Source organism: Onychomys torridus, chromosome 2 (genome assembly GCF_903995425.1).
Source record: "Onychomys torridus chromosome 2, mOncTor1.1, whole genome shotgun sequence".
NCBI lineage: Eukaryota > Metazoa > Chordata > Mammalia > Rodentia > Cricetidae > Onychomys > Onychomys torridus.
Window position 1 is genome coordinate 81,744,785 of NC_050444.1, and position 12,313 is coordinate 81,757,097.

A 12,313-nucleotide genomic window follows, 5' to 3' on the forward strand; every position below is an offset into this window, starting at 1 on the left:
TCCACTACCTTGGCTGTGGGCCTTGTCCACATAGACAGTGAGGTGCATCCATCCCTGGCCCCAAGTGGAAACAGTTCTCTAAACAGCTCTCAGTCTCTGCACATCCAGGACGCTGTGTGATGAGGCTGAAGGTGCCCGTTGGGAAGTAGAAGATGACCTCTGGGAAGTAGAAGGTGCCCTGTGGGATGTGTCGCGTGCTGTGGTCCTCTCTTTGCCCTTCCTTAATGAGTCACTTGCCTATAAATCTGGGTTACAGAGTTGGCTCCCCGGATTGTGCACAAGATGACCAGTCTTGTTTGTATGTACTCATGTGTGTGCTGTGTGCTAAAACATGTTTGTGTGGTGCAGGTGTGTGCTTGTGCCCATGTACACACCCTCACAAGGAAGCCAAACCTCAGATGCTATTTCTAAGAGTCATTACCTAAGACGCGGTCTCTCACTGACCAGAGGCTTTCCCCATGGGGCAAGGATGGCTGGTCAGTGAGCTCCAGCATCCTCCTGGTTTTGCCTCCCCAGTGTTTGGATTACAAATGGAGGCTACCATGTCTGGCTTTTTAGATTGGTTCTGTGGCTTGAACTCAGCTCTTCATGATTGTAAGGCAATTTCTTTACCGACTAAGCCATTTTCCCAGCCCCATGGCGTGTTTTTAAACATTCTGCCCATAGCATATTCTATCCAGGGGCATACCTGTGTGCCCCAATTTAAAAATGTTAACTTCACACTACTTAAGTGAATTTTACCCTCACAGCTTCCTTCATTGAAGTCCTGCAACAGACAGGTGAGCCTCAGGCCGTCTGTGCCTCCCACACCTATCCCCAACTGACCAGCTGGTGTTCAGAATTCAGTTGATAGTGTGTGACAATCTGGGCGCCCACCCCTCCCATCCCCATACAATGAGCAATCCAAACCCTTGCCCACAGGGGGCAGCATACCACACTGGCCCCTAACCTTGTTCAGATTTCTTTATTGAAAAATTAAAGTCATAAGCTCTGTATATAAATACACTGACATTGCTGGTCGCCTGCAAGGCCTCTGGGATAGGCTGGGGGTGCAAAGGGGATCTGGGGCCTGGAGTCCCCTGAAGCGCAGGAAAGGAAATAAATAAATAAATACCCTAGGGACACTGAGCTAGGAGGAAGGGGGTGCAACTGGTGTGAACAGGCGTGCTGGCGGCTCATTTGTGGCACTGAAGGTCCCCCAGCAGGGAGCAGTCCGTGAACTCTCCTGTGACCTTATAGCCAAAGACCTAGGCATCTGAGGGTGGCAGCACCCTTATCCGGCCCAGAGAAAGGTGCTCTGCCTTCCTTCCCTTTGCTAATGTGGTTTTATTGAGCTCCTACTGTGTGTCTGGCACACAGATTTGGACCTGACTCTTTGCTTGCCTTGTCTGGTTCTCTTTTTCTCCTAGTCTGGGCCAGGGGACCAGGCAGGGTGTATGTGTCGGGGTAGGATGGGGAGTCTGCCTGTGACCCTGTCCTATAGTCTTGACCTTAACCCCACCCCTAGAGCATCACATTGAACTCAGTGACCAGGAAGTCGATGTAGTCTCTCTCCTTGGTCTTGAAGGCCTCAGCGATGATTCGGGCAGCCTCTTTGTGCTCCTTACCCCGAAGCGTCAGCCCGTTCACTTCCAGAATCACGTGGCCCACCTTGAGCTGCCCGCAGTTATGGGCAGAACCTCCTCGCTGCACAGGGAGACACAAGCAGGGGTCATGTGGGTACCTGGTTTTGACCACCAGCTAAGATAAGCAGCTATGTTGCCAATCTAAAGTCCACAGTCCTGGCAAAGTTGAGCTCTGCAGAGCAAGAGGAGGCAACTTCCTAAGTTCTGGGCCAGGACGGAGTCAGGGTGGGTGGACATGTTCCTGCTAGCCTGCCCAGGCAGCCCAACACATCAAGGAGCTTGCCATTCAAGAGGGGCACTGGGTCTGTCTTCCAGTTTGGTGTCCTCTCTGGGAGGCAAATTCTGAGGGTGCTGAGAACGAGCTCTTTAAGACAAGGGGCTTCCACAAGGGGAACCTTGAAGACATACCTGAATTGTGACAATCCTGGGCAGAGGCTGGCGTGTGTTGGCCCCACCCTCAATGGCGATGCCCAGTGTGGCTGCACTTTTCCTCACACGGACTAGAGTGGATGTTGGCTCCAGGAGGCCAGGCTGCAGGTGGGAGAAAGGCGGCGGCCTTGGTGCTTCTCAGTGGAGCACAGTTGGAGCATCAAATATGACGCAGACTAAGCTGAGTCTTTGGCTTTTTAATAATACCCAAGGCCCAGACTGCCTGGCGGAGTGGAGACTTGAATGCCAGGCCTGACCTTAAAGACTACGTCAGCTACCATGCCACACTAGTGTATAGAACAGCTGCCAGCCCTTGCCACCCAGGATCAGGGCAAAGAGGGACTCCAGATTGCTAGCACAGTGACCCTTCTGGATCACTCCAGCGACGCCACATGCTAAGTGTCTCCTGATTCCCAGGACCTCCCATCCCCCACCAGGATCCTACGTGCACTCCCCCACTCACGGGTTTATTGGCACCCTCTGTGGTCCTCTCCGTCCGGGGCAGCTCCTTGCCACTCTTGCTCTTAGTGGATGCTGTCTGTCTGCCTCGGCCTGAGGTGCTGGCCTCTGTCTCCCCAGCATCCACACCACTGTCCTCACTTAGAGTCTGCCCGCTGTCTGAGAGCTGAGAGAGTGTGGAGGCTGCTGGGGACAGACAAGGGAACAGAAGCAGTCATGGAGGGCCACTTGGGGGGGGGTGATGGAGCTGGGGGCTGGATGGCTATGGAAACTCGCCATGCAAAGATAAAGGGAAAGATGATAGGGGCTGGAGGGCCGGGGATACTCCCTGAAACCTTCCCCATCTCCTGACCACCTGGTCTGCCAGCAGGGCCAGACTTGACAGTCACTACATCCAGGATTTCTGCCCAGATCCCAACCACTGGCATAAATATGAAAATAGAGGTTAATGGGCTAGCCCAGATCACAGAAGTGGGCTGTTGCTTTTGTTGTTTAAATCCACATAATGTCAGTTTTTAATGAGAGATATTTGAATTAGGAGATTTAAAAAAAAAAAAAAAAAAGGTCATAGTTACACAAGAAAAACATGGAAGGTCTACCATCCTGCCCAGTGCCCCACACCCCATGACCACCCTGATGTGAACTGAGTGGTAGGCACACATATCCCCATTCTCTAGCCAGCAAAGCTGCTCCATTCTGTGTGTGGCCACTGAACCCTGAGCTGGAGGCTCTTGCTTAAGAATGTGCACTGTGAGCCGGGCCGTGGTGGCGAACGCCTTTAATCCCAGCACTCGAGAGGCAAAGGCAGTCGGATCTCTGTGAGTTCAAGGCCAGCCTGGGCTACAGAGTGAGTTTCAGGAAAGGCCCCAAAGCTACACAGAGAAACCCTGTCTCGGAAAAAAAAAAAAAAAAAAAGTGCACTGTGGATCTTGTGTGTTGGGTCTGAATGCCCCAGCACCAGCTGTGCAAGCCTGGGTGAGTGAGACATCATCTCAGAGCCCCCCCCCCCCCCCCGCCCTTGTTCTAACCCTGGAGAAGGACGTCTACATAGGGTCATCACAAAGTCTAGTGCGCGGGGAGAAGCAGTGAAGGGCAACCTGCTCTCAGGACCCCGCTCTGCCACAGCCTACTGCACCTCGGCGTCCCGTGGGAAATGGAGATTAACAATGCTGGCACAGGGTGGCGGCGGGACTCCATGAGTTAAGTGCAAGCAAGGCTTCTGGTCATTCCTGGCTCCCGCCACCCTCTGCCCAGTATCTCTACAGAGGTCTGCTTGTTGTTCCTCACACCTGCCAGTTGTTCCCCAGGGCAGGGTCATAAGGGTTCAGCATCTGTGCTTGTCCCCTGACCCTGCCTGCCCTTTCCTAGGCTACCTCGTGAGGTATTGAGTAGCACTTCAGCCACACGATGGCAGCAGAGGCTAGCTAACTGCTGGACCGCCAGGGCTTCCTCCATATTCTCATTGGGCATTCCTTAAAAGACAGGGGGTCCCAGCCTGGCCCTGTGCTGCATGCACTCTGACTTCTACACACCATCCAGAGGCCCCGTGACTGGGATTGTCATACCCCTGGAACCCAGCACCTTCTTTCTGCCAGACTGAATGGTCAGGAGCAACCAAAGCCAGCCCTGCCCTCCCAAACATTCTTCCAGAGGAGGCTGTGAGATGGACGCAAGGTGTAGGAGTCGGAGACCCCTCACTCCACCCCCACATAAACCCCACCCAGTGACCTGGCAGTGCCTACTCCCCATTGCCAGGGGAAGAAGGCGCCACTCACTTAGTCATGGCAGCTGTGCAACAAATAACTAGTCAAGGGCAGAAGTGGGGTCCAAACTCAAATCTTGGCTTCAGGCCATCTTCATGCTTACCTTGAGCCAGACCGCATATTGGCTGGCAGACCCCTCTGCAGCACCCAGCTCTTCCAGTCACAACAGGAAGAGTGACTCTGGGGACCAGAGACACCCACCCCCCCCCCCCCCCCCCGTGTCACAGAGCTGGGCAGCCGTACTCACTGCGTGTCTGGGGCAGAGCCCGTACTTCATTCACATCAGGCTCGCTGTCCGGACGGTGCACCTCCACCAGGACGAAGTGCTGGTTTGCACCCACAGGGTCGGGGTGGTCAGAGGGCGATGGTGGTGGAAGGCAGGCCCCAGCCCCTGGGGTCTCTGCAGGAGGGCTCTTCAGGTGTGGTGGGGACTGGACCCGAGGGAAGGGGCCGATGGGGTGCTGGTTAACCAGGGCCAGGTGGGTGTCCAGCGGCTTCCTAGACCTGGGGTTGGCATGGGAGATGGAGGCGTAAATGGGAGAAGAGGGCGAGTCCTGTGCTGAGGAGGGCCCTGGGGTGGGTGCAGCGCCCAGCGGTGGGCTTCGATTCCGGGGTGCTGAGAAGACAATGCCTGAGTGGGCAGCAGAAGACAGAGGTGCAGGGTCCTCCCTCCCTGGCTTCCGTGTCTGGCCAAGCCGGTGGTCTTGATCTTGAGCCAGTGGTGGTGGGGGAGGAGGTGGCTTGATGCCGGACAGATCTTCTGAGGGAGATTTGACATCGTCCTGCCAAAAGACCCAACAGGAGTAGAAATCAGAGCCCATGGTGGCCAGAGAGGGGCAGCAAGCAGTGCTGGACCCAGCAAGGACTTGGTCCCTGCGTCTCAGCTCCTGGCCACACTGTGTTGAATAATGCATCGCTCAGTGGAAAACTGCTCCCTACATCTCGGCAGCCGAGGAGCGCCAGGATCTTGGCAGGTGTCTCTGGGGACCCACTCAGTTCCTTTGGGAATTGAAGTTCTTGGCTTCAGCAGGGGCTCATCACGAGTGACAAGACTTAATTAAGGCAGGAGGAAGAAGATGGCAACATAAAACAAGCATTTCCATTGCAGGAATGATCTGGACGAGCAGAGGTGGGGGGAAGGGTGGAGGCACCCGAGGGCTGCAGGGCTGTGTGGCCACGGACAGGGCAAGGTGCCTCTCTGAGCACAGTGCACTGGCCAGCAAGTTGGGCAGGGATGAGAGCAGCAGAGTGTACGATGTGTTGACAAGGGGCCTGAGATGCAGTGTGCCTGGTAAGCAGGAGAAATGGACCACGGCCACCAGTTCCCTTTCCTTAGTCCAGGGAAAACGCTTGGAAGGCTCTGACAGCCATGGAGGCACTGTCTCAGTGCTCTGACTAAATCACTTGGCTTACTCTGGCCCCAGCTATGAGTAAGGTGCACCATTTTCATCTCCATGTTACAGATGGGAAAATACAGGCACAGAGGGGCTAACAAGCTTGCCCAAGGCCACACAGGCAGCAGGGAGGTCAGACTAGAATGCAGGCCATCAGTTGGGTCGGTGGGCTCTCGGCAGAGACTCTGTTCTCCCACCCGCCTGTGTCCTCTTTCTGTGGGTATCCCCAAGAGCCCAGGAGTCCAAGAACAAAGAAGGCCTTACCACAGACACATCCTGGAGGGTGTTAACGCTGCCTTGGGTGGTCTCACCGGTTGCCTCTAGGTCTAACGTGTTCTGGAAATGGACAAGGGACAAGCTGAGCAGGCAAGAGCTGAGAGGAGAGCCCATCTGTTTTCCAGGGCACAGACATCTTCCAATGGCTGAGGTTACTCTGTGGATATTTACCTTACTCACTCAAAGCAATACAGTGGCTTTTTCTGTTAGACACTTTGAAGTAAAATTTTCTTTATTATTTTTGAGGCAGGATGTCATGTAGTCCATGCTGGCCTCATTTTAAATTTGCTATGTAGCCGAGGATGACCTTGAACTGATTCTCCTTTTATCTACCTCCCAAGTGCTAGGATTAGAGACATGTGCCAATATGTTCAGTGTATATAATGCTGGGGGATTAAACCCAGGTCTTTCCGTGCAACCAAAAAGCACTCTTGTCAACTGAGCTACATTCCAAGCCGTGAAGTCATTTTTTCTTTGTGACTTCCTGACCATTTTCAGACCTTCCTTGAACTACCTGGAGATGCTGGGGATGTCTTAGACTTGAGCCTTAAGTGTTGTGCTCAACAGATTTAGCACCCCCACATCCAGTGACAGAATGCTGGGGGGCAAGGCACACAACGGACCAATAGCAAATGAAGTGTGTATAAGGAAAGGGTGCTGTTCCATGGCTTCAACCCCAAAGGGGTAACTTAATGTATACCTGGATACCATACTACAACATATCCACCTCTTCCTTAATTCCTCCACATATTGTGGGGGGGGGGGGGGGAGGGAGGGAGAGAGAGAGAGAGAGAGAGAGAGAGAGAGAGAGAGAGAGAGAGAGATACATGTTGGAGGCCTGAAGAGGAAATCAGATTCCCTAGAGCTGGGGTTACAGGCAGCTGTAAACCACCCAGTGTGGGTGCTGTGAACTCAACTCAGGTCCACTGGAAGAATAGCAAGTGCTCTTAACCCTGACTCATGTTTCCAGAGCCTCACTCCCACCCTCAGCCTACACTCCCTTCGGTGACTTCGTGATGCCAAAAGGCTTTCTCTGGACTCTGGTTGAGCAAGGTGAGCTGCTCTTCTGAGGTAGGTTCTTTGGGGGAGAGGGGAGGGGGGCTACGGGAGCCCATCATCTCCTTCTTCCTCCAGGCTATCAGTTAGATAGCACCCTGTGTTCACCTGGCTAGATTAGGGGATGCCTACATGGCCGGTAGGTGTTATTTCTCTGTGCCTGTGGGGACGTTTCTGGAAGAAATCAGACACAAACATCATCCTCTCCACCGTGTAGCCTCAGTACCCATCACAGCCCCAGAGGAATGCCACAGTGGAGGGTGACTTCAAGGAATGCCCACTTTCTCCCACCTCATAGTCTACTTTTTCCTTCTGCAATGTTAGGGTTGAACCCAGATCCAGGCCAGTACAGCCCAGTGCTACATCTCACCAAGCCCTTCACCTACCCTCCCACACCAGGGCTGCTGCTTCTCAAGTTGAGCTGGGTAAAACAGCCATATTGGGCCTCTAGCAGGTAGACAGAAGTCCTGGGACGTCCTGTGGTCTCCTGAATGTTGTCCTCATGAGACCTCATCTTCCTGTGTTTTAGAGTAATCCTGTAGGTTGCTTCCATGGACAAACACTTGCTGATGCAGGCACCTAGACCTGGCTCAAGTCTCCAGAGAGCCATCAGTGATGAATGAACAGTCCCCAAGGCTCTGGACCCAGCAGCTAGGGCTGGAGGTGAGGCATCATCCTGCCTGAATTTGTGTGTATGTTGTGTGTATGTGTTTAGACATCAGAGAGCATCACATGGCTATCAGCATACTGTACACTTGGGAGAGCAGCGACCAAGGGAGGCTTCCCAGAGGGGCCAGGGATGGACGCTGGGTCTGACTGTGAGCAGGGAGCCATGTTTCAGACACTGGGAATTGTGTGTACATAAAGAGGGAAGAACACGGAGGATGCTTGAGAATTTTCTGCCAGCTCTTGGTCGTGCTTGGACTTGAGCCTGAGGGCAGTGGGTTGCCTCGGAGATGAGGTCAAGTTTGCTTTCCACGAAGAAGATTCCATTTACTCATGTCCCCTCCTGCCAAGTGGGAGCACTGCAGGAAGTGTGGCTCGCTCTTCTCACTAGCCATGGTCTTGGTTGGGCTGTAGACACGCTCAGCTGGCTCCGGTCACCTCCAGCACGGGCCTACCTGAGCAACCCCCCCTCCCCTTGTCCCATTTTCCTTTCCTCTCACTCATCACTGCCCCCTACCCAGCAGCCAGCCAGTCCTTGGAAAAGAGATCAAGTAATGGACACCCCCAGTCCAAGCAAGGCCCTGGGGCCTCAACATGTCACTTGGGAGGAATTCCAAGCCCCAAGCTCACTGTTGACTAAACAGCCTGGCCCTTTCTTGCTACTTCTCCGGTATCATCACACCCACCCCAGGGCCTTTGCATTACTGTCTTGCTGCATCAGTCATGACTCACTCCCACCTATCCTTTGGATCTCATTGCTTGGAGCCTTCCCGATCAGCCCTTGTTGCCATGGGCACCACAGATAGCATCATCCATCTATCCTGACCCGGTCCACTTTTCCGTACACAGGTCACATGTGGCCACGCTATCTCTTCTTCCTACTGGGTATAAATAAACTAGGGCAAGACTTAGGCCACTGTGCCTTCAGTGCTCAGAACCGTGGCTGCTGGGTCTACCAGGTAAATAAATGGATGAGTTTATGTAAGTAAATGGATTGTTTGGTTTAGCTGCTGGGGGCAGGGGCTGAGCATTCTGGGAGTTGATGTGTGTGTGTGTGTGTGTGTGTGTGTGTGTGTGTGTGTGTGTGTGTGTGTGCTGTGTTGTTCTTTGTAGGGGCCAGTAATGATGGCTGGAACGAGAGGGAGGCATAGTTGTAGACAGTCCTGAGGCAGAGCTTCCTGTATATAGATTCCTTTCTCAGAAGCTTCAAGTAATTTGGGGTGACAGAGAATATGTGTTTGCAAAGGCCAGGGATGAAGCCACAGATGAGCAGGATGCTGGGTTCTCTTCATAGGTCACCCCTGAGGTTTTCTTGAGCTCACATCCAGCTCTGCCTCTTATGGCTGTGTGACAAGAGGCAAGTCATAAGCCTCTGTGTGCCACACTGTAAAACGGCTAGCTGACCATGTCATGCAGCTGATCCACCAAATCCTAGTGGCTCTTCCCACAGGGCCTGACACTGTACCTTGGAAGGTTTTTCTCATTAGAAATCCAGGAAGCCTTGCAAACTGCCCCCAGAGTAAAAGGCCTACCAAGTAAGGAAGTATACTGCGGCCCCTGAGGGTGAGCTCCTCAGAGAGAAAGGTCATGGAGCTTTCTCATAATCCCTTACTGATTGTCATGAGCATGGTGCTTTCTGGAATTACTCCTGGTGGATGGGCATCAGGGACCCCCTCCTAGCTGAGGTGAGTGACAAGGCCAGTTTGTTCATGCAGGTCCTTCCCAGATGAATAATTCAGGAAACCCACAGTGTCTACTCCAAGGACAAGAAAAGCTTCTGCCATGGGCCCACATGGCCAGTGTGACACTTGCTGCAGAGGATGCTGGGGAAGCAGGGCGAGGCTCAGCTGACTGGAATTGGGCAAACCTGCCCTGTTCTGGGGCATTAGGAACCTGGAGCATCATTCAGTCATTCAGCAAACACTGACCATGATTTGGGGGCGGGTGGGAAGGTTTGAGGGTCATGAAAGGCCAGGTGAGAAATAGGTGCCTGGCTCTTACCGTATGCACTTTCCCATGGCCCTGTGGCAGGCACCATGGCTCTCCCCCATCGTCTGTCACCTCTCCTGTAATTACAGATCTAGAGGAATGTGACAGGTCCACGGATGCATGGCCATTGTCCTGGCTAGTGTATGTCAACTTGACACAGGCTAGAGTCATCTGAGAGAAGGGAGCCTCAATTGAGGAGATGCCTCTAGAAGCCTGAGCTGTAGGTAAGCCTGGAAGGCATTTTTGTTGTTGATGTTTTTGGAGACAGGGTTTCTCCGTGTAGTTTTGGTGCCTGTCCTGGATCTCACTCTGTAGACCAGGCTGGCCTCGAACTCACTGAGATCCACCTGGCTCTGCCTCCCGAGTGCTGGGATTAAAGGCATGCACCACAGCTGCCCCGCCTGTGGGGCATTTTTTAAATTAGTGATTGATGGGGGAAGGCCCAGTCCATTGTGGGTGGGCCATCCCTGGGCTGGTGGTCCTGGGTTCCATAAGAAAGCAGGCTGAGCAAGCCAGTAAGCAGCTCTCCTCCATAGCCCTTGGCATCAGCTCCTGCCTCCAGGTTCTTACCCTGTTTGAGTTTCTGTTCTGACTTCCTTCAGTGATGGGCTATGGATGTAGAAGCACAAGCCAACTAAACCCTCTCTTTCCCAACTTGTTTTTGGTCATGATGTTTCATCATAGAAATAGTAATCCTAAGACAGCCAGTCTGTAGTAACTTGGGCAATTAAGCCAGGTCTGTGTCATGCCACTCTGGAACTGGACAGAGCCCAGGTGTTTCAGGTGGAAGAGGATGAAAGTGGAGCACACTGCAGGCAGCTGGTTGGAGCACACTGCAGGCAGCTGGTTGGAGCACAGTACAGTGCAGCCAGGCTCCATCTGCCTGGTCCAGACAGACACTCTGGAGCCCAGGTCCCCAAGTCATGTTCCTTGTACATCTGAAATAGCTGCAGCCAGCCCAGCCAAGAACTAGGGCAGTGCCAGCAGAAACCAAAGAGCAGACTTCCAAGTCCGAGGCCATAGTGCACGCATGCATGTCCTGGATAATGTTTTCTAACCCCAGCACCTGCTGCTTTCCCCATGCCCTTTGGGGCTGCCACATAATGAATCCCCATTCTGTTCTACAGGCTAGTCTGAGGCTCAGAGAGGGTCCAAAGTCACCCATCAGGGTGGAGTGCTTCCCATTCAAGCCTAGGAGTATTTTTCTTTTTAAGCTGAGGATCGAACCCAGGGCCTTGCACTTGCTAGGCAAGCACTCTACCACTGAGCTAAATCCCCAACCCGCCTAGGGGTATTTAAGTTCCTATCCCATTGTCTCCATCCTCCTCAGAGCTGTGGGGGTGCCGAACAGTCCCTCCCTTACATTTGAGTTGGTACAACAAGGGTCCAGATTCTCGCACCTCTGACTCGGAGCAATGGAGGAGGGGAAGAGGAAAAGTGAAATGAATTGCCAGGAGCTGTCCTGGCGCTGCCTTCCAGCTGGGTGCCGTGCCGAGGACAGGCAATAGCTGCTTTGGACATCATCAAAGCCCAGGTGCCCAGAGCCACCTCAGCAAAATAGTGCTCCTCCCCACGCCAGCCATCCCAGTGTCTGCCTCCTGCTCCTGGCTTACATAAAGGTGCTATTTTCAGCTCTTTGTTCTCCCAGCCCTGTTACTCCAGTGTCGGGCCACTCCCCACCCCTCCCCCATGGCAAAGTGCACCTAAGGTCTGAAACGGGATGGCCCATCTCCCATTATGTATATGGAGAAACTGAGGCATGAAATTATAGAAGCTTCCAGAAGGCCACCAGTGTGTGTGTGTGTGTGTGTGTGTGTGTGTGTATGGGCCAGCATTAGATTTCTGCATGACTGAACGAGAAAAAGGAAGGGATGAGACCTTACAGGGAAAAGTATGGATGAGGGGGGAGGCAGGGAGAGGCTCCAAAGAAAAGACAGGGTTGGGGAAGGCCAGACAGTTCAGCAATGGGAAAACCAGAGACAGAGAGAAAAGCAGGGTGGCCATTCAACCAGGGCTGGTTTGAAGAGAGCTTGTCACTTCCGGACAGGTGGAGGATGGTGATATGATTTGGGGAGGCAGAAGTCCTGGCACTGCTGGGGACAGTGTTTCTTTCCATCAAAGCTGGGAACTGGGGCTGACTGTGGCTATCTGTGAGAACAGTCCCCATTCCATCTCCCCAGATTGTGAGAGCTAAGAGCTCTCTGGGAGGGAAGGGCACAGTCACCTCTCAGGGCAGGGCATGGTGGTAGAGTCCTATTACAACCCAGCTGGGATGCTGCTGAGCTGATACCTGTCCCTAAGGCTCCCTCCCTTATCCTCGGAAAAGGATGCCACACAGTGGAAAGAAAGCATGCCCCACAAACTCCAGGTCAGGGGAAGCCCTTAGGACAAGTGTTGAAGGGGATATGGGGACAGAGAGCCTGGCTCAGAGCCTCCTTCCATCAGGAGTGAAGGCAGCCACCATCACCGGGGATCTTTCCTGTCACTCAGATGTCAGCAGCATCTCCCTATACCCTTGCTGGTTACTGACCCTTCTTGCCAGGAGAAAGCAGACAGCACCATCACCATTGTGCTTGCATGTTTTGAGAGCTGCATATCATCAAACAATTGAACGCTTTGCTGTCCTCTGTTCTAGACTCCTAAACAGTTAAAGCTG

General features: G+C 53.3%; 1 protein-coding gene across 4 annotated transcripts in view; it reads right to left on the reverse strand.

The window, feature by feature from the left end:
• Nucleotides 1-945: 945 nt before the first annotated feature.
• The window catches only part of Whrn (whirlin), an 87,385-nt gene continuing 76,017 nt past the window's right edge, over nt 946-12,313 (reverse strand). For 3 of the 4 annotated variants that reach the window (XM_036177940.1, XM_036177939.1, XM_036177938.1), the window contains 5 exons: nt 5,935-6,006; nt 4,524-5,058; nt 2,518-2,699; nt 2,034-2,156; nt 946-1,686 (listed from right to left, as the gene is read on the reverse strand). In XM_036177940.1, the coding sequence (XP_036033833.1) occupies nt 1,504-1,686; nt 2,034-2,156; nt 2,518-2,699; nt 4,524-5,058; nt 5,935-6,006 (1,095 nt within the window). In that variant the 3' untranslated portion in view covers nt 946-1,503. The remainder of the gene's footprint in view (nt 1,687-2,033; nt 2,157-2,517; nt 2,700-4,523; nt 5,059-5,934; nt 6,007-12,313) is intronic. The other variant, XM_036177941.1, reaches the window with a different exon arrangement.